The 26,398-nt window shown below is 37.6% G+C and overlaps 1 protein-coding gene across 1 annotated transcript in view; it reads right to left on the bottom strand.

The window, feature by feature from the left end:
* Positions 1 to 4,571: 4,571 nt before the first annotated feature.
* The window catches only part of LOC131070283 (outer envelope pore protein 16, chloroplastic), a 56,133-nt gene continuing 34,306 nt past the window's right edge, over positions 4,572 to 26,398 (bottom strand). Inside the window, exon 7 of the mRNA XM_058005794.2 lies at positions 4,572 to 4,955. Within this exon, the coding sequence (XP_057861777.1) occupies positions 4,815 to 4,955 (141 nt within the window). The 3' untranslated portion in view covers positions 4,572 to 4,814. The remainder of the gene's footprint in view (positions 4,956 to 26,398) is intronic.

Below are 26,398 nucleotides of genomic sequence, written 5' to 3'. Positions count from 1 at the left end.
TCCATTAAATGGTTCTTAACTATCAAGGTAACAAATCACTATACTAATATAATGGAGCATAGAACAATATCAAATAAATCTCAATATAATTATAGATCCCAAGGTACCTAAATATGTACCTAATTGGGACCACTAAACAAAAATCGAAGGAACAATTTGTGACAGTGCCTCATGGAGATCATACCCAAGTTACAGGCATCTAAAGGAGCACCCACAATAGGCAGTCAAAAAGCTTGATAATAAGAGCTTACCATAAAATGTAAATTTTCAAAATCCATGACGAAGGATTTAGATGGTTGTAGCATGAAAAATTGCATTCACAACTTTGATTGACAAAATTATCATTAAACAAACTAAAAAGATTCACTAAATGAAAAACAATAATTAAGAAAGAATTAATTTGAAGTTTAGAATGAACATCTAAACTAGCCTATTGAGATTTACTTCTACTTCTACTTGTCGTTCTTGTCTTTCCTAGAAAAGAACTTCAACCATCAACTTCATATCAAGAAATGCCTTTTGTAAGGCTTCCCCATCGAACTTGGTTTGGCCTTCTTTAGTTGCCATCTATGAATGTGGGAAAATCTTTCTTTTCCCGATCTCTGGGTTGTATTCCATGAGTGTGCCTTCACCTCGTTGGCTCTTGGCTCTCATTATAATTCACCTCTACAAACACTAGTCACAACAAGCTTCGATACCACTTGATCTGATGTTAGGATCTATGACTGTTGCACGTGTATGATTAACTATTACAACGATTAAATTGAAGGTCTTAAAAACGTAATTGAAATGCTTAAATGATCATAACAATAATAAAGCGATGAATTAACAAAGAGAGAAAGAAGAGAGAAGACAAGAACATGAGTTGATAACAAAGTTCACCAATATGGCTACGTCTTCGGGCCCCTCTCCAATAGAGTGATCGATCCTTGATTATGCTCCAACAATAGTTACAAAGTCTTCAAGTTGGACAAGTTACAAGTCTCCTGATTACAATGAGTACAAAGTCCTTCTCCTTCAAATGCAATAGCAAGACACTAGCCTTCCAACTTGCATAGAGATGAACACTCAAACTCCAGAAAACCTTCTCTCACAAATTACTACCAACTCAAACTCCTAAGCTACCCCATTTAATACACAATTTTTGCCAAATTTGGCTTAAAACCATATGATTTTGAAAATCTACCCTATCTCCCAAAAACTCCAAAAATCCTCCCATAAATAACATAGATCTTTAAAAATATTCACCTCCTTTGGCTCATATTAATTTAAGCCTTACATTATCAACTTAACTCAATCCTTTTAACAAACCCGACCCCTATATTAGGCAACCTCATATTGTCATTGGGGTTGTTTCGTATGGCTTAAATTGGGCTTGATTCGGCTTGATTTTGTTTAATATTTAACCATATCTTAAAACCTTTAAATATAGATTAAACCATTTGCATCCCGAAAATCGCGGGTGAGCTAGTGGTTTGGAGCCATGTGCATGAGATAGGGGGTCAGGAGTTCGAATCTCCTTGATCCTCTCTATGTGGTTTGCCACTTGTTAAATTTACACCGCCTCTAATTTAGGGTAGCGGAGATTCCATGGTGGAATGGTGGAGCACAAAACTTGTCTATTGGTGGTTCTTGGTTTGAACCCCATAAACACTATTTTGGTAACCGTCACCGAAACTGCTGGAGTATTATCAATTTTTGGTGGAGAACATATCCACCCGGATCATCTATACTTGGAATGGAATTTCAAAGTTGTCAAACCTCATGTTGAATAAGTCATATGAGCATTAACAATCACTTATGAATATATCCATTCAAGGGATATTACAAAATAAGATTAGGAAGGAATTAAGGTGGCAAGTGCCTAGCAACTTGGTAAAACCAAATTGAAATGGTGCTTTAAAAGGTAATCTTGGTTGAGCAAGAGCAAGATACGTTTTAAGAAACTCTTAAGGCAACTTTGTGAGATTGAAGGATATTCCTAAATTGTCGTCAATGTGGTTAAGAAGGCCACTATCCAAATTGAATACTTAAAGGTATATTACAAGTGTTGAAAGGAAAATTTGTATATATTTATGTGCCTCATTGCTACTGTTCTCAAAATAAGTTGCTAATTATATGGCAAATCAAGATGTCTTGCAAACAAACAAACTTCGGATGAGAATAACGAGATGCAAGATTGGGATGAGATGTGTTCTCACATTGAAGCAGGACTTCCTCAATTTTTCTAATAGTTCACAAGTAGCTTATGAGCCATCAAGTCATGAAGCTTAGATAGTTTGGGATTTTGTCTACTCACACATATGAAGGCATAGATGTAATCATAGTAAGGTGCCTTGGAAAGATTACATTATGATGTCATGATGAGTGTTGAAAATGTGTTTGGCTTCACTATGGTTTGTGAGGATGTTTGTCTATGGTTGGCATGTGTTGTGGGTGTTGGACTAGTCACTATCCTATGCATGGAAAATTCTTGTAATGACAAATTGTGAATCTATCATAAGCTTGCTATGCAACACGGGCCTTATTTGGACCATCAATTAAAATAGATATTTCTTAGGTTAGTGAGGGTTATTCTAGGATAGAAAGGGCAAATAATGAGCAGTTGAGATCAAATGTTATAATATTGGTGAATTTAAGCATAATTTGAAGATCAATATTGTCAATAATGAGATTAGGAAATTATCTTGAGCGCTAAAAGAGTGCAAATGTACCTATTTAGGTAAAGGAAGAAGCATGCTCTAAGGGAATCCATGGACATGGTTATAAGGAAAATACAAGAGGATATTTATGAGTTGTAGGTGGATAATAATTTAATAGAGGACTTTTAACAAGATTTGAGGAAAGCTAAGAGGTATATTGCGATCTCCTCCCACAATGGTATGCTAGAGATTACTAGCAGCTATACTATGACACTTGTAGAAAGTGATCTACCAATGCATAGACTATAGAGAATGTAAGTGATCAAGGAGATAACAGCCTCATGAGGTTGTCTACAAAAAGATCATTTGCACCCTTGGTTGAGATCAACGCAATTTCTAAGAATGGAGTACATCATAAAGTCCAATGGGAACCTAGAAACTCTTAACTTGATATCTAATATTTGGATGGATATAGTTTATGTTACAAAATAGTTGTTCCTCTAGTGAGCTTTGACCTCTTTGTGCTAAACGGGATTATTTGGAGCTTATGTATGTTGACATATGCTTCTTTTGATTATAGATTCATCTATTGGAGTTGCTTTTTGCAAGTTTGTCTAGTCCTTTTGCTATATTTGTCGTTGGTTATATGGGGTATTATGCTTTTCTAGTAGTATTTGAAAAGGGTGGCTTTGATAGTAAGGTTAGAAGTTTATATTTGTTCTCTACTACACTTATGTTTGGGCCAATTCAAGTGAGATAATTAGCTTCATGTGTTATTTTCTATATGTTCTTGGATTGAGGACTCATGTATAGATTCCCAATACTATATTTAAAGAAAACAATCACTTACGAAAAAAAGAATATAGGTCAATGATTTCATTACCTTGATTGTCTAATAGATAATGATAATGACTAGCTAGCTAGTTTAAATTAACTTACAAGTTCACTTGTCCTACATATAGTTTTATGCTTGCCTAACTAATTCACTATCAAATGTATGGTTCGTGTATGCCTCTTACCTTTCTAAAATTTTATAGTCAAGACTATCACCATACCATGCATGGGGACACAGTACAATGGCAGGTTGTGAAGTTTGGACCCTAAAGTGTTGTGTTTAATTCCCTTTGGAGTTGGGGACAAAGTCCCCTATTTGTGACCTCCCCCATTTGTGACCTCACTAGCTTTGCTCAATACAAAAAGTACTATCACCTACCAAAGACATTGATTCTATAATGGCAAATTCATTATAACCAAGAAAGCAAATATAGCAGGGTATCATGGCCTTGGTAAGTAATGAACTAAATATACATACATTCTTAAAGAAAAAAAAAGAAAAAAAGAAAAAAATCGACCTCATATAAACATGTCCATTTTATTTGCCATAGAAATAAATACATTTGTATGGAAAGAGTTGATCAACAATGAATTCTCAAATTAAGAAATTAATTCATTTGTATGGAAAGAGTTGGTCAACAGTGAATTTTCAAATTTTATTTATAACTCATGTTATGTCTAGTCTCACGTTAACATTTTGCTTTTTTGCTTTTTATAAATATGCCTTTTTTGCTTAAAAGCAAGAATGCAACTACCATGTTTGTCTAGTAACAATTCTAGCGTTTTCTCCCAAACTAACAAAATGATCCACAACTGAATTGTAGAAAAATCATAAGCCAATCCTTGTGCCCTCCAAATATATTTCAGAAATTAATTATTGCCAAGGGTTGCTTGATAATTTTCTTTAAAAGAATAATTATGTCTAAAGATTATGAACATAAACTACAATGAGATAAATTAAATATTCTAGGAAGCAATTCCACCTTACATTTATATAGATCAATTGCATGTGACTACACAATCGTTTCCTGCAGCATAATTGCACTCATGACAAAACCACAAATGCTTAAATCAAGGGAGTGACAATAAAAAAAATTTATATTTCGGACCCTTCCTCATCAAATTACTTAATCAATCCACTTGATCTCCTTCATATCCAAATAATCATAAGGTATTGGTATGAAGATGGGGATACCATATCAATCAGAGTATGAGTAAATGAATTAAGGCACCGCTATATTAAATATTAACAGTATACCATGAAATGTAGGTCCAGGAACAGGTGTCCCTCTACTGGAATTTCCTGGTGACTAGTATTTTTTTGTTAATATATTCCCTCTAAGTTAGATACCTTATAAACTCTGAAGCAGTGGCTATGGCACCCCCTGTAATAGCATTCCTTACCATCTTGTCTCTGCTGCTATTGTCAGCAAGAGAAAGGATTGCTCCAGTAAAAGCACCACTTATTAAAGCATTCTTCTGCAGAAATCACAAAGAGCATTGATATTCCGTATGTAAATAAGCTTCAAAGTAAAACAAGCTTTAATTCCTTAAAAAATTCAAAAGGTTCTTCCAAAATTAGCATATTTCTTCCACAATCAGGTTCTTAAACACCACTACAGGGTTAAATTTTCATACACAATTTAACCAGTTAAGACTACATCTAATATATATGCAAAGGCAAACCCTAGAGTTAGAAGCAGCAATATAAAACATAAAGGAGACAATAGCGTTTATATATGGAACCCATTTGTAGCAAATTTATAGACAATTAGTCCTGCTATTCACTGATGTTGTAACACATGATCATATTGAAAGAATATTGAGCATTTTTGTTATTGTTTGGTTAACAGGCAGTTTTTTGTGAAGTTAGGTAGCAGTCACCTTTCACTTTGCCTTTGCAGCAACTTTATGGACAATTACCCTGCTATTGACTGATGACGTAACACATGATCATATTGAAAGAAAATGAACATTTTTTATTATTGTCTGGTTAACAGGCAGTTTTTTGTTATATAGCAGTTACTTTTCAGTTTGCCTTTGTCTTATTAATGTTATGTTCCTCTCAAAATTAATAATATAGAGAATTTTTAAGTCCTGCAATATTTTGCATTGCGATGATGATCTGCAGATCATCATTCTTGTCCATTAACTATTGTTGCTCTATTCCTTCAATCAATCTTGTGCCTTTGGTTGAAGAACCCGTGTTGCTATGAAGAAGAGACAGTGCCTGTGACTGCATGTTAGATAATTTGCATAAGTGTGGAAGGAGTCTCTGCGGGCCACAAGAAAGAAAAGATGCAGAGGAGCATCGAAAATAACTTCTCACATAAGAAAAGATTATCAAGCATCGTGTCTTCACAGATTTCTGTGCTTGCTTTGCCTTAAACTGAATATCCAAATGAAGCCCAGGAAATTCTGAAAGTGCATGAACTAGGTGCAGGAAAATTCAGAAGCTGTCACAGATTATTGTTCCTTTTTCATTCTGCAGAGATTCCGCATCATCTTCTTTGAAAAGCCAGCAGCAAGACATGCAATATAGGTCAAGTCTTTATTCAAGCTGAGTCTTGGTGAATTCACAGATTGTTGCAGCTACATGGGTTCAACCTTAGCCACAAGGCAGAGGGGCACACAGAATCAGGTGCACTTCATCTGGTTTTAACATTTTTTTCTTTTTTGTTGGCATAATGTTTTTTCTGGGAAAAGTTTATATTTTAAAAAAGCCAGAAAAATGTGCATAGAATGATTGTTTTGTTGTTGGAATTTGAATATGTAATCGAATCTGTTGTCAATGTGCAAAGGCGATTTGTTTGTTGATCACATTTTAAGGAATGGGCGATTTACAAGGATTTGTGTCGTGTGCTTGTAAGGATTTGTGACAGGGAATATTTGTTTGCAAAGAATTGCACTGTGATTTTATGATGGAAAATATAGCTAGGACGTCTAGGTTGTTAATTTCTATTTTTGAATGGGATAACTTAACCTATTGATGCACTAAAATGCAAAGTCTCTTAAAATCTAAAGATTTGTGGGCCATTGTACAATTAGGGCATGTAAAACCAGCAGATGTAGATGCATCAAGCAATCAAAGGAAATTATACTATAGTGCAAAAGCCAATGAGGCTTTGTTTTTTATTCAAGGTGTGCTTAGCTGAAAAATCTTTCTTAGTATCAATGGCACTATTGATTCTAAACAAGCATGGAACATTCTCATTAATGCATCACGTGCACTTACTACAAAATTGCAAACATCGAGAAAGAATTTTGAAAATATAAAAAATGAGTCATAATGAATCCATGAATGATTTTTTGACAAAAGTGGAAGGTCTGGCTAATCAAATGAAAACTTTAAAGGAAAATATAGCTAATCAGCATGTCATATAGAAAAACTTATGAAGTTTGATTTCAAAATGGATAATGTAGTTATTATAATTGGAATTTCTAGAAATTAATGAATTGAGTAACAATTTACTAACTGCCAAAGAAAGAATGAAAAGTAGTGAAGGCGGCTTAGAACAAGCATTTTTTACCTAAAGCAAACATCATGAGTAAAAGAATCAATTTTTCTAAGAATCATCACAAGAATGAATATAGAAAGTCCTCTAACAATAAAAATGAACCTTGGGGAGGACCTAGCACCTTTCAAGGAAGGAATAATAATTCCATAGGTAAAAGTAGTAACTTCAAAGAAAGAGGACAAGGAAGAACCAGGAATCATGGGAGAGATAATAAAGATCATAGTTATAAATGAAATGTCCAATGTTTTCATTGCAATACGTTTGGTCACAAATCAAAATGGTGGAATATACAAGCTGCTCATAATATTATTGAAGAACAAAATTTATTTGTTTTCTATTTCTATACAAATGCTAGCCAGAATAATGTGTTGTACATTGATTTTGGGTGTTCCTCCTTATTACAGCTGATGAGAATTTGTTTGTTGACTTAAATAAAAAGTATAATAGCATGGTGGTACTGGGAGATAATCAATCTCATAGAACAAAAGGAAAGTGTAATATTGTAATAACAACTAAACGTGGTGAGGCAAAAGTATATTTCTGAAACTTTATTGGTTTTTTGCATTTAAAATAATTTCTTGTTTGTTGCCATATGTTTGAACAAAATTATATAGTGATTTTTGATAGAGATGATTGCATAATCAAAGACAAATCACATAGGAATGGAATTGTTGCAAGAACAAACACGACAAGTTATACTGTGATAGTAAGTATCCTCTCTATTTTCCTTAAAGAAACCAGGCCTTAAAACTACTGAATTGAATGCAAATCAAACATGGCACTTACAGAAACCAAGCCTTAAAAACAAGTGAAATGAATCTTGTATAGCTACTTCGATCATTGCAGATCTTTTAGGCACCTTGCTAATTTTGATTTCTTTACCTTTTATTCTTCTTTGGGAGTAGGTACAAGTTTTAAACTAACTTGCCTAGCAAGCATATCCTATTATCCACGAGTTCTGGATTTTTTCTTAAATTAGGAGGTGCTGCCATAGAAGATCTGGAAAAATATGGGCTCACAGAGGAATGCAGATCAGTTAATTTTGGATGTAACTATCACCTGATAGCATCTTCATCAAGTCGAAGAAAGAAAGAAGAACATAGCTCAGATGAGTATGATTCCAATATAGTTAATTTCAAAAATACTGGCATTATCATGAATGACACTACTAAGCTTAAAAGGATAGTCTTAGACCAACAAAAGAAAATAAAAGAAATTCATGATACGGTCAAAGAGATAATTAAAGTACTCTTTGAAGCAGATGCCAAAAATGATAAGTCAAAACCAAAACCAAAATCAGATAGAAGATCAGAGGAATCAACCTCAATAGTTTACCTTATATATAACAATTTACATATTAGATTTGGCTTAGATTTTTCTAGTTACAAGCTTTTAGAATTTGACGCTTTTCTGGATTCAGGGTCGGTAAGGTCTTTTGCCAAAACAAAAGCTATTCTAAATAAATTTCGGAAATAAAGGCCAGAGCTTTCAAAAAGCCATTCAATTACAGGTGAGCCACTAAAAACAGGAAGGTATGAATAGGATGTACATGTCTGATGTCACAATTCAAGGAGAATCTTTTGTTAGAGACTTTGTAGAATGTAATGACATGGATAGTGATATATTGCTTGGATTCTTATTTCTAGTAAAATATGAGCCATTCATATTAAGGAGAACACAGAATTCTCTCAAAAACGAAGGTGAACAAATCAAGATTTTGATCCTGAAATTAGCCACTTACAAGCTAGAGGAGACAAGGCCAAAAAACCAAAAAGAATGGGTAAAAGAAATCCAAAATCACCATGAAGACCTACAACGGCTAAAAAATAATTGGTCAAAAGCATTTTCAGATAATATTTTCTGTTACATTCAAGACAAATTTGAGAAGGAATGTTGCAATATGAGTCCACTAACATTTTGGACCAATGAACAAGAAGAATGTGAAATAAATTCTAGGCCGCATATAATTCCTCATGAATCTGCATAGCCACTCAACCCCTCAGAAGTAAAAGAGATGGATGATCATCTTAAGGAATTGCTTGAAGATGATTTTATTAGAAAGAATGAAAGTCCATTTTCTTTCCCTGCATTTCTTGTTAATAAAAGAGCTAAGCGGGATTGAGGTAAGAAAAGATTCTGTATTAAATACATGCCTTTGAATGATAACTACTGCCTCTTAATTATCCTATTCCTTTTAGTAGTGATTTGATTACAAGAGAGGCCAACAAGATCTTTTCCAAATTTGATTCCAAATCTAGATTTTGGCACTTAAAGTAAAGGAGCAAGGTAAATATAAGACAACCTTTTCAGTGCCTCAAGATTTGTATGAGTGGAATATCATGCCATTTGGTTTGTGCACAGCTTGCATATTTTCAGCATTAAATGGAACAAGCTTTGAGGCACTTAAAAGATTTTTTTGTTGTGTATATAAATGATATAATAGTTTTTTCAAAATCTATTTCTGAGCACCAAGAGTATTTAGAACAGTTGTGTATTGCTATTAAAAAGAATAAATTAGTTTGTCTACAAAAAGGATGGTTATAGGGAAAGGTGATATGGATTTTCTGGGTTTGCATTTAAATTTTGGAAAAATCATATTATAGCCTCATGTGTTTTCAAGAATCCAAAAATTTCCAAATTGTCTTGATTGACAAGAAGCAAATTCAAAGATTTACGTGTTTCCTTAACTTGTGTTACAGGTTCCCAAGGGTAGGAGGCTAGGTCTTGGGCCGGTTTGAACCCATTTTGTTGTCTGGTTCCTATCCACTGTGAGTCCAAACAGGGTTCTGGCCCCAGACTATGGGTCCAGCCCTAGCAAACCCAAGCAAACCCGAGATGTATTAGGTCCCCAAAAACGTCATTCCACCAACTTTGGCAAGTTTTTTTTGTTTTTTTTTTACTTTTTTTATTTGTTTATATTCTGAAGAGGTAATTTTGCTCCCCCCAACCCTAATTTATGTCATAGAAAACATCTAAAGGGAAAATCACACTCATTTTTCATATTGTGAATGAATAACAAAAGTATTTTCTTCCATTGCTGAACTTATTTTCTTGCTTGTCATTGCATGAATAGACTTGAAGATTGATCGTTGAACACTCCAAGCTAGTTGTTGTGCTTCCTACACATTTGCAAGTGTTGGTTTGTTGTCAAGGAGATCGTAGAGGAAGGTTTCTTCAAAAGAGGTAATTTTTTAACATTCTTTAAGTTTTTGGTTTTCTTTTCCTGACATTCTTTTCCTTACATTCTTTAAGTTTTTGGTTTTCTTTTCCTTAAGTTTCTGGTTTTGTTTTCTTTTGAAGTTTTTTCTTTTTCGGTTTGTTTTGAATGTGTTGTTTATTGAACTTGTTGTCTTAGGTATTACAACAGCAATGGTTTCTAGCTCCATGAACCAACCCTATTTCAAAATAGACCCAAACTCCCCCCTTTGGAAATATGTTGAAATGGTACAACAGCTTCTAGATGGTGGAAATTATGTTTGTATTTGTAGTCATTGTAGATTTAGATATTTGAGCTCATACAATTTAGTGAAAGGCCATTTATGCAAGCTCCTTGGACAAGACATCAAATTGTGTCTAGGTTGACCAGACCCAAATGATAAAGGCCCTATAGATGAAGTAGTCTTGACACATATTGAAGAGAAAGAAAGAGCAGACCAAGTATCAAGGCATAAATCAAATCATCCTTTGCTAAAAAAAGGATCTTTAAGGATGAAGCCCACTCCACCTTCTTATTTTGAACCTACAAGGAGCCATCCATTTTTGTTCATACCTGAAGAACAACTTGTGGCCTCTACACCTAAGAGATCAAAGGGGCCACTGGAAAAGGTATTTTAGAACGATTCTAGAGAGACTGTCAATCAAGACAAAGCGAGATGTGTCTATGCAAATGGATTGGCATTCAATGTTGTTCGCTCACCATATTGGCAAAAAATGATGAAATTCATTAACAAGGCTCCAAAAGGGTACAAGGGCCTAGTTTTTGAAAAGGTGTGTAGCATCTTATTGGATATAGAGGTGAAATTTGTAGAGGACTCCTTGAAGCCTACAATAGATTCGTGGATCGAACCAAGGGTGTCGATCCTTTTTGATGGATGGAAAGATGAAAAAAATCAGCCATTGATCAATGTTATTGTAGTGTCCCCTAAAAGGGCAATGTTTTTGAGAGTATTGGATTGTGAAGGAGAGGTGAAGGATGGTGCATTTATTGCTAACATTATTTATCAAGTCATTGAGGAAGTGAGCCCTTGAAATGTGGTGCAAGTTATAACTAACAATGCCAAAAACTGTAGGGTTGTTGGATTATTGATTGAAAGTTATTCACAAAGTTTTTGGACATCTTGTGCTATTCACTCTCTCAACCTAATGCTTCAAAAAATTGGCACCAAAATTGATTGGATCAAACAGGTGTATGCTGAGGCCAAAGAGATCTAAATGTTCATCACCAACCACCACAAGTCACAAGTCACATTTAGAACATTCTCAAAATAGGAGCTGCTATAGGTAAGTTAAATAATAAATATGTTTCAATTTAGTAAACTTTTTAAATTTATTTTAATTTTGATTTGTGTAATTTTTTTATTTTAATTTTCAAACAAGTTTGAGACTTGTTTTGCCTCCAACACAATTGTGATAAGACGACTTGTGAAGTTTTCTAAGGCACTTTCTAACATGGTAATCAGCCCATATTGGTCCATATGGAGGCAATCTAGCAATACAAGGGCAGCAAAGGTTAAGCAATTGATCCTAGATGACATTTGGTGGGATCCTATTGACTATCTCCTCAATTTCACTAGCCCATATTGACATGGATAGGCCTTGTTTGAGTGAGGTGTATGATAGCATTGACTCAATGATTGAGAAGATGAAAGTCATCTTAAATGAAAAAGAGCAAGATCCTAAAGAAAAATTCTTCAAAGAACTACACCAAATCATTGTAGAGAGATGGAACAAAATGACCACTCTGTTGCATCTTCTTGTCTTTGCATTAAGTCCCAAATATTATAGTTCTCAGCTTATTTTGGTTGCCACAAGAGTTGCCCCATATAGAGATCCTAAAGTTGCTCAAGAGTACAAGGCAGCACTTTGAAGACTCTTCGCTAATCATGACATGCAGGATGCAGTGAGGGCTGAATTCATGGGTTTTGCATGCTCCAATGAATATGGTCTTGATGCTCTTCAGGATAAGTATATGGTCAATGCTTATCATTGGTGGTACTTCCATGGCAAAACATACACACACCTACATACTCTTACGATCAAAATTTTATCACAAGTTTTATTAAAAATAACTTTTATCTTTTAAGTTTTATTTATATTTAAATTTATGATTTAAATTTTAAAATTTTGTAACTCTTAACTCTCTAATTTTGTCTTAATAGGTTGCTAGTTCATCTACATCTGAGAGGAATTGGAGCACATACTCCATCCACTCAATAAAACGCAATAGACTACACTTAGAAAAGGCAAAGGACTTGGTGTGTCTGCATTCAAACTTACAGCTCCTTACACACAAACAAAGTGGCTACAAAGAAGGGGAGACAAAGAAGTGGGATATTGAACCAGAGAGTATATAATTGGATGCTTCCACTACCCACTTTGCTGCACTCGATGTTGATGATGACTATGAGCCACCTAGTGAGCTTGAGAGTGGTAGTGCCAATGCTAGTGGTAGCGCTAGTGTGACTGCCAATGGCACTATTTGTGGTTCTTCTAATTTACCACAACCTAGATCATCTAATATGGATTATGATGATGATGACTCATGTGATATTTGATCAATGATGGCTGATTGTAGACACTTGAGATTATTATTTAACTTCATAGTTTAATATATATCATAGCGTTCAAGTTTAACTAATTTTGTCTATTAATAGGGTGGTGTATTTGGAACTTAATTACTGCTGCAAATATGTATATATTTTTTATTTTTATATGTTTTTGAATGGATATACCCAACTTGAACCCAACCCCCAAAAAAATTTTGATCAAACCTTCAAACCCACCCGTATAGGTAACTTAGGCCTTAACTATATATCTCCTTTCTATGAAAACTTTGCGAAGGAGGGCAAACAAAATTCATGATAAGATGAAACGAACAGTCAAGGATGGGACAAAAAGGCAATAGTTCTAGTTCAAAGGATTAAAAAGAAATGTTCCAATTTACCTACTCTCCAGATTCCACAACCAAGGATACTATTGATCTTATATTGACACTTCTGCTAAAACATGGTCAATTGTCCTCACACAGAAATACCCAGAAAACAAGAAAGAAATTTGTCCTAGCAAAACTAGCTTTCTGCAAGCACCAGAAGAACAATATTATGAGTTATTGAAAATTTCAGAAACATATAACATGGTAAAAGAAAAACACAAGAAAAGGTACTCATCCTCTGATGAGAAAACATCAGAAGAAAATGATGATGATTTCATTGCTGTTTTATGGAAAGAAAATATGAAGTCTGTGAAAAAGGATGGAAGCAGAAGAAAACAAAGATCCCTAAAGAAACTCACACTAGGGAAGATCTTTATACTACGCATAACAAGTTGTGATGCAAACACCATCGTATTTTGGGCTACTACTTCAGAAACTTCTTCCTCTATATGAATAAACATAGGTTGGAAAGGTCTAGCAGTTGAACCAATGACATTCCTCTTAGTGTGGTGGTGAATTTTAATGGAATTATTGACCCCAAAAGTGCTACCTTCACCATTCTGATTTCTAGGTTCATGATTCCTAGGAACATTTGCATTAATCTAAATGGTGTGAATCAACAGAGCTAGCATGTTTGTAAGGCACTCTTGCTCTTGCACAAGTCTGTTATACCTTGTCTTTGCTAAATTTTCTTACCCTATTGCTCTCTTTTCTCTTTCCACTGTATTTGTCTCTTCTAACGTATTTGTCTCTTCTAACTCAAATTGTGAAGATAAAACTCTACTTCTGCATTCTCACAAAACTTAAGAAAATTCTAATTTCCCTCTAAATGATATCTATTTGCTCTATCATTGGGATGCATATGAAATATAACTCTGTACAAAATGATTAGCTTCTAAAAACAGGCCGGCAAGGCCACTAACACTGATACCACTATAATGTCCCTAGCAAGACGTTACCTCAAATCCACTAAAAAAATTTACAATCACTCAAATTCTATTTTTTTCTAATGATAAAGTTCCCAACGTGAGCAAGGTGAGAGCATGGGGAGATTAGAATGAGTACAAAAGAATAAAAGCAAATATTGGTGCCAACCAATTTACATTAGATTCAACTCATTGAATCAATCAATGCCAAAATGGCAGATAGTGATATGCAAAGTCTGATCAAACCAAACTAGTTGATGACTAGTGGAATTGTGTCAATGTCAAAATGGAAAACTATATCACTCGATTCCAATACATGCCTAATTAGCGAATAATGTACTGAAAATAAAAAGGATCTTGTGGATAAACCAACCAAGCTCTTTATATAAAACAAACATAGAATCCGACGGTAATTGTCTAGGATCTTCAGAATTCAAATACTAGTGGTAAACTGTCCAGTTATGACAATATTGAAAGGAAAGCATTTATTCACTTTATTAACCAAGCCAAATGTTTTACCAAACAATTATCCATCATCTTGAAAGAATGCATTCCATCAAAAAAATTGAAGGTAAATTGTAGGAAACAAAAAGCTACCCAAATGATTGCAATCTTTAAAAAAAATTGTTACTGCTGTAGCTGGCTGGAAAGGAGGTATACGAGCAGCGAATAATTTTAAATTTGTATATCAAAAATGTTGCAAACAACCCTAAAATGGTATGACCCTTGCAAGGAGTATGGCTAGCATTTACCAATCGTATGGATCCCTTTGAAAATACCTCAAAGGCTGCAAAAGGAACCTCAAACATGTTTGCCCTCTCGGGTAAACGGTTAAATGTAGAAAGTAAATGCACAGAACATAATGGAAATATATTAAATAACCAGCCTCTGTATTAATTCCACAGTCCATGTACAATAAGTGCTTATAACATTACATCTAACACGACTAACATGATCCCACTTCGAAGAAAAGGTACACAATATATAATACCCGAAGGGGTGCGACACAACCGTCGCGACTCCAACTACCTACCCGTCGGCTCACTAACTGACCGCTGTAACTCATTATTACCGACGACGACATAAATATAATATAACAACATAACATAATGATTATTCCCGGCAACATCATCCCCCCCAAGAAAAGAAGTCGACTCCGACGACTTAATACAAAATAGAGATGAACGGCAGAAACTACTGACGCCAGTCGGGCCCGGATCTTATACACTTCCTGCATCCTCGCCTGAAAACCCTTTTCGGCTACCATCCGATGCTCAAGTGCGGATTTCACCAATATTGCTTCCTTTGCCATCACAGTCCTCCTGTGCCTAACCCAAACTTGTCTGCAAAACACGTTTTTCAGTCTCAGCTTCCACCAACTGCTACTCAAATGATACTGTCGCCCCAGCCAATTTGTCCTCGATAGCCACCCGTGCTGCTCTCCCGGCATCCAACTCCTGGGTACGTTGAACTAAGTCTCACACGACTATCGCCTCCAACTTGGTGGTCAGCTCCTCCCGAGCCCTCTGTGCATCCACCAAGGCAACCTCACGTCCAGCCGAGACATACTCCGAGTTCCTCAAAGCATACCAGTCATGCCTGGAGGTGGCCACAATCCGCTGGCACAAATGCTAGGAGACACCTCAAATCCTCCATCACACTCCCCAAAGGCTAAAAACTAAACTGAATAACTCCCTGGTGTCATACAACTGCGCGGACCTGCAATGCCTTCCCTCAAACTCTGTTTGTTCCCAACCTCCAAATCCGTCTCCCTCTACGGCTTATGGCTTCCCCGCCAATGCTTAGCTGCAGGCTTCTTTCTCACAGTACGGACAACCACAACACTTCCCGTGGTCTGCTGTAGCTCAAAATAAACTGAGGGTCTGGGGGCAACGCCCCCAGCAGGGTCGAGGGGCAACGCCCCTCGCGGGGTCTGGGGCAGTGCCCCAGCGGGGTCGAGGGGCAGCGCCCCCGCCGCCAACACCAATTTACAACCCTCATAACCATACGAAAGTCCATGGCGCACAACATTTCTGTGATATTTTAAGATGCCAAAAACCCTTCTTTTCCACTCTGAATTTCCAGTGTCCTGGCTTCAAACTCCAGCGAATCATTTTAAATTTGGTCGTCGTCGTTTTTTTTTTGTTTTTTTTTCTTTTGGCACTGTAATGTCCCCGATGGCACCCCGACCATACAACCTCCCTGTACGGTCAACAACAGCATTGGCACCTCCGATCGTGCGGCCACCTTCCTGTGCCGTCAACACCCCTCCACCGTACGGCGGACCACTGACGACGGAGCGGTTGCGTGGTTGTGCGTCTTAATCTTTGCGGCTGTGGGCTGTTCGGCGCGTGAGTGTGCGGGCGGGTGAGTTGTGCGACTGCAGGCGCCACCGCCGGTGTCCACCATACGGTGTTACCACCGCCAGTGGCCCACCGCACGGTGTCGGTGTTACCACCGCACGACGGTGGTTACCACCGCCGATGTCCACCGTACGGTGTTACCATCGCTGGTGGCCCACCGCACGGTGGTCGTCATCGGTGTTACCACCACACAGTGGTCGCCGTCGGTGTTACCACCGCCGGTGGCCCACCGCACGGTGGTCTGTTCCTTTTTTTTTTATTATTATTATTTTATTTTTTTGACCGTACAGTTGCTGTCGTACGACCATACAGTTTTTTCATTTTTATATTTTGACCGTACGGTCGCCTGTCATACGATCGGGTACCCTGTATCTGGGATTGCCCTTCATCCTTCTCGGTTTTCCTCGCCCGAGAGTCGCCTGCTGTGGTCCTGTGCCTCTTGAGTTGCCTGCCTGGCCTCTCGAGTCCCCCTCCATCCTCTCGGGTCCCCCTCCGGGCTCTCGGGTGTCTGTCCGGCCTCTCGGGTCCCCTGCGCGCTTCGCGTGGTAGGGTTTCAATTTGTACCCATTGGTGGCCAATCTATTTTCAACGGCCATCGGAAGACCTGGAACCACAAATTCTACAAGGACCAAGACCTCCTTCCCGTACATAAGAAGAAGAAGAATAATAAAGATTTTGAAGACTGCGGTCTTCCACACAGGGTTCCAATCGTTGCCATCACTCTTCGGATTATTTACGTCACCAGGGTTTGGGGCGTCTCCCTTCCAATATTCTCTGTATTCCGGCAGGTACACCTTTGTTGGTTGCTCTGGTTCCTCTACTTCGAGCCTGTAGCTTTGGAACATTTCGTAATCCTCTATTTGCCAGTGGAAGAGCCCATTAAGTGAGCATACCTCATCTTCAGAACATCCCTCCAATTCGAGCACCCCTTCACTGTTCAGCTCCATCGCGTTCTTGCCCTTGCTTTCATCGAGATCCCCTTCCCCTTTATTAAAGTCCTCTGAGTCCAAGTCTGAAGAGGCGAGCTCTTTGCCGACATCTTGGGTGTGTAGGTCAATGGTATATTTCCGCCCTCCCTTCTCCATGGAAAGTGTATTTTTCTTCCAATTATGGTTTACCCTCGCGTTGATCAACCACGCTCTCCCCAGGATGGCGTCATAGCCTTTCTTCTTCAAAGGAATAACCACGAAATCTAACAAGAATGGTTGCGTACCAATTGTCACTTGCTGGGCCATCAACAGGCCGAGTGGCTTAATGCCGTGTTGGTCCGCTCCCACCAGGTTGAATGTGGGTGGCCACAGGGTGGGCTTCCCCAGCCGCTTCCATGTTTCTTCTGGTAGTACATTCACCCCAGATCCCCCGTCCACAATGGTGTCCTTCAGAATGGTCCCACAGATACCCATTTCTACCACAGCTGGGTGTCTACCACTACTCAAGGCTAGTAACATCGGGTCAGTCGAAGGGCTGACGGAAACCTCCACCTGTGGTGTACTCTTCAAAGCGGTGGCGAGAACCCCTAACTGTGGTGCACTCGACGATGCGGTGGCGGGAACCCCTACCTGTGGTGCACTCGACGATGCGGTGGCGGGAACCCCTACCTATGGTGCACTTGACGATGCGGTGGCGGGAACCCCTACCTGTGGTGCACTCGACACTGTGGTGCTTTGCACATTGGTGAGGATGGCAGTCCTCAATTGTGGCATAGAGTCTAGAAGGTCTTTTACCTTTATCGACACCTCCATCTGCAAGATTTGCCCAATGATGTTATTTTCCGAGATGATATACTCGTCACCTCGTTGTCCCGTCGTTCGGTCGTCATCTCACGTTCAATATTGGCCTTTGCCTCCCGTAATCTGTCCTTCTCCGTACGGGGGTCGGGATAAGTGGCTTTTTTCGTCTGGGCGCGGGTGATCGCCAGTACTTCTTTCTCACCAGTCTTCTCAGCCTTCTCAATGTTGAGGAGATTAACCCCTGCCTGCGGGCAATTTGCGTCCTCATGGTCGCCTGGCCCACACCAACGGCAGAGGTGCTTAGGGGTGGCTTCCTTCGTGCAATCACGGGCGAAGTAAACGGTTAAATGCAGAAAGTAAATGCATAGAACATAATGGAAATATATTAAATAACCAGCCTCTGTATTAATTCCACAGTCCATGTACAATAAGTGCTTATAACATTACATCTGACACGACTAACATGATCCCACTTCGAAGAAAAGGTACACAATATATAATACCCGAAGGGGTGCGACACAACCGTCGCGACTCCAACTACCTACCCGTCGGCTAACTAACTGACCGTTGTAACTCATTATTACCGACGACAACATAAATATAATATAACAACATAACATAATGATTATTCCCGGCAACAAAACAGTTTTGATGTATATTGAATAACCAACAAACAGCTCCATATGGTACAACAGAAATTGCAAAATTGTACAGTTTGGAAAGTGGACAACAAAGATTGTGATAAAGGCATGAAATGGTATGGCAAGCCTGGAATCAAATATACACCCCCTTCACACACCAAACACTGAATGGAAAGTCAATGCCCATCACTGTCAAATCAAAGATTTACCTTCATAGGCTATGGCTAGCAAAATTAGACGTTATTAACATGGATTCCCCCAATAGGAACTATACAGCCTGGCAATAATGAGAACAACAAATAAAATATTCCCTTCCTCAGTTTGTATGGTCAACAAACAAAAATATATCATTAAAAATTTAAGCACCAAACAGTACTCTTTCACCTACTAATGATTTGTTCAATTTAGTTGTTGTACGGCCTGGGGGGTACAACCAGAATAGAGACGTCATTAAATCCATTCAGAAAAGCCAATTAGAGGTATGAGAACAACCTACATGGGGATTAGAATCATCAAAATATCACTAATTAATCAACACAAAATAGATATCACCTTCACTACAAACTCTAAAAACTACACACCAAAAACAATACTGGAGAATTACTAAAACTTCACACAAAAAATCAAGAACCTCCAAAACAAGATCAGTTGGAGCACAATGGCAATCCCTATATGGAACTGCACTAAAAGGCAAGGGGGGGTTTTGTTCTTGACACTAACATTCTAGAGAGTTCTCATCCTCGAGATAAGAAAGAACTCACATTCATTCTTGGAAAATGAAATTATTTGACTGAGCAAGATAAACCTTTTCAAAATCAATCCTCCTTGTTATCACATTTTTGAGGAAATAATACAATATTATTTTCTGTTTACTTAATTATTCCCTCAAAGTTATTAATTATAAAAATAATAGTGTCATTTTTCACTCACTTTCGGACCTTGGGGCTAGCGACACACTATTCATTCACTTATAATAACCTTTTAAATAATTAAATATAAGTCAACTTTTTTTTTTTAAAGCGAAAGTGGCAAGCCACTGATATATATATATATATATATAAAAATAAGATAACTGATTCACGAGCTCAATAGGGAAAGAACCAAGAAGAAAACCCTATATCCTTGCTCAGATACAATGGAGAAAGAGAAGATGGAGCTATAAGAAGGAACCCCTACAGACCTCATATAGGCCACAATTGAGACTAGTGGAACAAGATAAACCAAGAGACCTCTTGAAAACGGCCCCCACATCCGGTTATCATTGATCTTGATAAATATAATTGAGGATGCCTGAGCACTGCAGATCTGCCACAACCAGTTACCGGTGAGCATATGTGTATACCGGTCAAGTAAAAAAAAAGGAACGAAACCAGTTGAGTTATTCCGGAACTATTATACCAGTATGCTGCCCTTTTCATCGATTCATAAGAGACTCCATCACCGGTACAACATTGCAGATTTATTACATATCTCCACCACCAAATCTGTTACCGGTTACCAAAGAGACTAACACCTGCTACCGGTGAAGATGTGAAAAACCGGAACACTGACGTTGCCAATTAGCAGATGGGAATACCGGACCACAAAGAAAAAAGCCAACAAAACCAGTTATGTCAACTTTTAATTTATATCTCAAAGTTGTTTTTCAGCAACTTTAATTTAATTATTATTTTAATTTCCCTTTTTCACAACCCCATTAACCAACAGGAAAATTTGAGAAAATTAGGCTAAGGGTCTTCATTAAACTTATGCTAGATAAAGGGGCATGGCATCTAGGTCACATTCTAGCCATGAGAAATACTCTTGAGTCTTCCCTCTCCTCAATAACTTGTCATTTATCTTTTTCAGAGTTCGTATTGGTAGATCAAAACTTCAACAGTTTTGTTGTCACAATATCCATGCATTCTCTGCCCCTTCCAATATTGTTTGGATGCTTATCCTATTCTGCCACCAAGAGGGAAATTAGTGCAATCCTAAGGTTAAATGTTCATCAATGTTTTTTTAATCACGTGATTTTCCTCTCCTCAACCTCTTAACCATAATATAGTCATTTATGTTCATGCAAATTTCAAAAAGGCAAGCAATCATTGTTGGACTATGATTGGCTTTGTCAAAAGGATGTTGGAACATTGTAATTGAGAAAAATTCTATGAATGTCAATAATGGCCTAGAGAACTTCAATTTCCAGTAGTCTGTTGATGTGTTTTTTATGACACCTCAAACACAGAATAAAATACTAAGTATTCTATCCTCTCTTGAACATGGAAACCTTAATGCTAAATAATGTGATCAAGTAAGGTTACCCCAAGGTTTCTTCAATCAGGTCTTGACAATGCAAATTGGATAGTCTCAGTTGAAATGATGTGATATTGCTGGTATCACAAAGGGAATTACACTTATGAATCGCAGCTAGAACTTGCAAACTAACTTCTCTCAAATAAAGAAACATCAAAACGGAAAGGGTTAAGAGAAAATAATTTAACACCTAAGGAAAATGATAATAATGAATAATGCTTTGATAGACAAATTCCTTCAAACCATGTTTTGCTTTGCCATCATAACAACTACACAAAACTGATGCGATCTCCTAAAGTAGTGAATGATTTTGATTTTTGAAATATTCATACAAATACCCAATACTGGTGCAACTTGAACAAATATCCACAATCGAACTTAGCCACAATAACAAGGTTCAAGCTAGCTTTACACTGTAGCTTACAATCAGCAAACCACAAAAAGTTATAAACCAAGGAATCCATCACATATCATCGCATTGCTCCATTAAGATCTATGAACTTTATCTAAAACTTGAATTGAAACTTGAGAAGTAGAAACCATGCAACGTGTTGAAATAACACACAAAATCCACCATATATTCAATGAAAGAAGTATATTTATTCCATCAAGCCTTGGCAACAATCTTTGTCTTCCCTTCTACTCTACTTCTAAGACTAACTATTCTATTAACTATTAACTATTAACTATTAACCTTTACAATTGAAAGGCCAAGCCTTTATAGATACCCCAATTTCAATTCAAAGGCCAGGATTGATTTGAAATCAACAGTCAAGATTACAAGATGAAACCCTAATTAGGGTTAGTTATAACTAGCTCATCTTCGACAATAAGATCATTACATTTTAGATACATGTCCTACATTGAATGTGGACAAATGAGAAAATGGGAGTTGTTACATCGAAGTTTGTGCCTTTCACATGTATAGTTGTCATCTTGGGATAAGTCAAGTTCAAAGCACTTGGACGCCTTGACTTAGAATCATTTGATTGATTGAATGTGATTAGGCAGCAACTAAGCTTGCTCCTTGTAGATCATCACAAAGAAGTCCTTGAGTTTCAAGCAATGTCTCTTGATACTCAACATTTCCAATTGTTTGACTGGTTGTGGTGGTTAATATTCCCAAATTGTATCATCTTTGATAATCAAGTTTCTAACTTTGCTTAACTCTTCTGAAACTATCTTTCATCCTTGATTATTCTTGCATTTCATTCTCATGCTTGGGAGTTTTCCTCTTGTGATGCATTTATCCTCAACTCCGGAATCTTGAAACATTTCTTTCCTTGATGCTCTTTGATCTTTGAAATTCCTTGCCTTGGACTTGAATTCCTTGATGTAGTTCAATCGTTCATGTTGCAATGTCTTGACCTTGCCTTCATGAGTCCTTTCATCGGCATCGTAATCATCTTCCTTGAAGTGGTCTTTCTTCATCAACCTTCATATTCACCCTGGATTTCCTAGGGAAATCCAAGGTTATTGCAAAGAATCTCCCTTGTCAATCCTTCTTTTGCCTCCTTAGGCCTTACTTATCATGCTTCCATTCCTTTTGTCAAACCTGATTGCACTTAAATAATTTTCTTCTTTATCCTTATACGGCCGACTTGATGTTCTTTCTTGAAATGTGGCTCATCATACCCCTATGGGTGGAATTTAGAAGTGGAGAAAAAATCTTGATCTAAGCAGACTTTTTCACTTGTTAAGCAGTGAAGTGATTGTGGGATTTTGATGTCTAAAAGAAATTTCCACCTTGAAAGGAGAGGAGTTGCATGACATCGGTGGATTAGCACCCTTGCAAAGTGAGATAGGCGGGATTGCACATGACTAGTGTAATAGTATTGCTTCTTTCCTTGCGCAGAATGCAAGGGGAAGAAGAAATTCCACTCTCCTTTATGTTGTTTCCATAGGCGAGATTGCAAGGTGGATAGGAAATTCCACCCTTCATACTATGTATCTTGGGCGGATTTCCTTGTTAAAACGAAAATTTGAGACTTCTAGGGCAGAGTTGCACCTACCTAGTACAATAGCGCTCTTGTCTTTACTTAGCTGGTTTTCACTTCACATTATTGGAGCACAATTTCTAGGTGTCAAGAAATTTCTCTTTGGTAGGATTGCAACATCCTTGTGCAATAGCGCTCTTCTCTTAAAAGTCTTCCCTTGTCATGTTTTGAATGTTTTGACTTTGTTCCTTTGCTATCTTCTTCATGATGTCGAACTTGATATCCTTGCAACGTTGTAGAACCTTTCATCCCTTTGTTTGCAATGTTGAGTCCTCATGATATGATTGCAATCCTGGAGTTGTGAAGTCCTTAGTCTTGAAAGTCTTTGCCATTGTTGAGTCCTCCCTTCAAGTTGTGAAGTTCATTCCTCTTACTTTCCTCATTGCTCTCCATCATCCTTCAATCAAACCTGTAAGGAAACATTTATGAATCAAAAAACATGTGATAATAAAGGAAACTCTAATCCTATACACTCTTAACAATAACATTAGCACTTCATTAAACAAGCTTTCAAAACCCTTTCAAATCTGGAAATTGATAAATGTGCTGATGAAATTCACTCCAAATCAAGGTGAATTGATAATAAAATTGTTGCTCAGGTCTGTTGATAGAACTCGCTGAGCTCTTCCCTAAAACCTGGTACAAATGTCCTCCAAGATTGCTCCAAAGTCCGATCCACAGCATCACACCCTCAAGTTGATGTAATTGCTACCATGTGCAGAAATAATTGCTTAAAAATCTGATGCAATTTGCCTTAGGTCTGCTTTTATTCGCTCAGCCCTGCTCTGCCTTTTAATTGCCTTGGATTGATCTGGGAATGATGCATTCACATGTCTCCTATATAGGAATTCCAACTTGGGTCGCAGCCCTTCCTTACAAAACCGACCTAGGCAATAAAATGTTTTATTTTGTAACTTGAAACTCGAACTTATCATTCTTGCAAAATCAGCCACCTTTGTATCAATTAATTTATCCTTTCGAAAGTTAAGATTTCCTTAATTTGCAAGTCAGCCAGGCCTTGATTCTTTATGTTTTGCATCCCTTCTACACACCATATAAATGCATGGCAGGATTTTCTAATCATCATGCATTGCAAATCATTATTCTCTTCTGCTTGTGTACTGACTTCGAGGTTTTCTGCCCTTTATGTATAGAATTTTGGGATTTTATAGCCCTTTTGTATTGAATTTCGGGTTTCCAAGGTCTTCATGTATTGATATTTGGGATTGCAAGGTCTTCATGTATTGATTTTCGGGATTACAAGGTCTTCTTGTATGTATTTTCGGAAATTTTGCACCCTTATGCATTGCATGGCGGAAAATCCATGTGCTCTTGCATTCAAAGGCAGGGATCTTGGTTGTGCATGCACAAATGCAGGGAGGAGGTTGAGCAGAGATTTAGTGTTCTCATGTATAGATTGAAGGGCCGAAATTGCAAGTGCTTGTGCATTGAAAGACATGGTCAGAATTTAGCATTGCTTGTGCATTCCTTGGTGGAGATTCAACCCATCCATACAATACAAGGCGGAGATTTGAAGATGTCATGCATTGCAAGGTAGAGATTTACATTGTGCACACATTAAAGGGCTTTAATGCAAAGTGGAGGTTAAAAGTGCCCATGCAATACAAAGGGAAGATTCAAGGTCTCTATGCAATGTAGGGCAGAAATGAAAATGAGTCTTGCAATATTTAGCAGGATTGCAAGGGAACCTTGCAATTCTGCTTTGCAATGATCAAACAATTTTGCCCTAGACAACCTCTTGAAAACATTCTACAACCTTGACAATATTGACAGCTTTTTGAAAATTTTGACAACTTGTGCAATCTCACTGACAATTTCACCACCTATTCAATCCTAAAGCTCACTCATGAATTTAGACTCTCAAATTGGTCACTCTTTTGTTGACAAATCTTTGGACTGTCATCAATTTAGGTGTTGACCATTGAATCCCTCCTTGGTTTGTCAAGACGACTTACCTTTTCTCAATTGCCACGATTGGGAGACAAAAACCATGCCAAGCTAACAAAACACAAAGCCTAACAGAAACACCTAGGACTTGCAAGCAAAAACTAGGGGTCCCCATTTGCAATGGGATGATGTGTGAAAACGTCACAACAGAGTCCTTTCTAGAGGAGTTCATTTCTCTTGATGACCTTGTTTTCTTTTCTTTAAACCAAATTTGAACTACTCGCCACTCAACAAAACTCGCCAAGGCCTGGAAAAAAAACTCGGGAAAAACTCGGCGAAAAACTCGGCAACTTAAAAACATGCTTAAATTTAATTAAAAATGCATTTTTTTTGCAAAATTTAATGAGAAGATGGATCCAATGAGTCAATAAATGAGAACACAAAAGAAACAAGTTGATTCTAGAAATATTTAAATGCAAAGTATCTACAAAATCGCATCCTCATGAGGAATGCTAATGGCTGGAAGCCTGGAAGCAAAATAGTAAATAGTTTTTTGTAAAACCAAAAGTAAATACATCATTAGAATTACAACTTCCTCTTCCCAACTCTAGCAAAAACTGGGGGAGATGTAGAACTAGAGGGTCTAGTCCTAGAAGTCTGCAGTGGGTGTGACTCGTGTGACTGTGCCTCCTCGCTCGGTATGGCTAGTTCATCCTCCATCCTGGCTGAAGCTATGTCTCCACCTACTTGTGGCACTGGCAATGACTCCTCATCCTCATTCTCTTCCTCCTCAATGTCATTGTTGATGTGTGTTTTATGCACAACATTTCAGAATAAAATACCAAGGTAATTTATCCTCTCTTGAACAAAATCACCTCAGATGCTAAGGGTAAGATCAACTAAAATGATTCCAAGGTTTCTACATGTCAGGTCTTGACGAGTGGGTAACTCAATGGTCGATGTGAATTGTTGTGTTCACTTGGGGACTTACACAAATGTTTGAATTATCTTCTTCAATCATGAAATATGCGGAATAGGTGTGCTGACAACTTAGGATTTAGCAATGTAGTTCTGGACTTAATTCTTACTAAAAAATGGGCAAAAGGAATAGGGTTCAGGAAATCTATTCTAGGCCTAGGAATGTAGGAAATGATGAACAAATTTAGTGGAATCAAACTAGGCAAGGTCTCACAAACAGGTATTGACACAAGCTTAGTGCAATCATCTCAGGTATACTTATGGATTTTCAGACTATTACCATCAAACGTTGACACCATCCAAGTTGACGCTTGTCAAGGGACGCATAATAATTGAAGTTAACCTTACTCAAATTTCTAGTTGACCACACAAGGCACACTTACCAATGGCAAGAGGCTAGTGGTATGGATTAAGG

Source organism: Cryptomeria japonica, chromosome 4 (assembly GCF_030272615.1).
Source record: "Cryptomeria japonica chromosome 4, Sugi_1.0, whole genome shotgun sequence".
In the NCBI taxonomy this organism is placed as follows: domain Eukaryota; kingdom Viridiplantae; phylum Streptophyta; class Pinopsida; order Cupressales; family Cupressaceae; genus Cryptomeria; species Cryptomeria japonica.
Note: the sequence above shows the minus strand (reverse complement) of the source record. Positions and strands in the feature narration are given on the sequence as shown.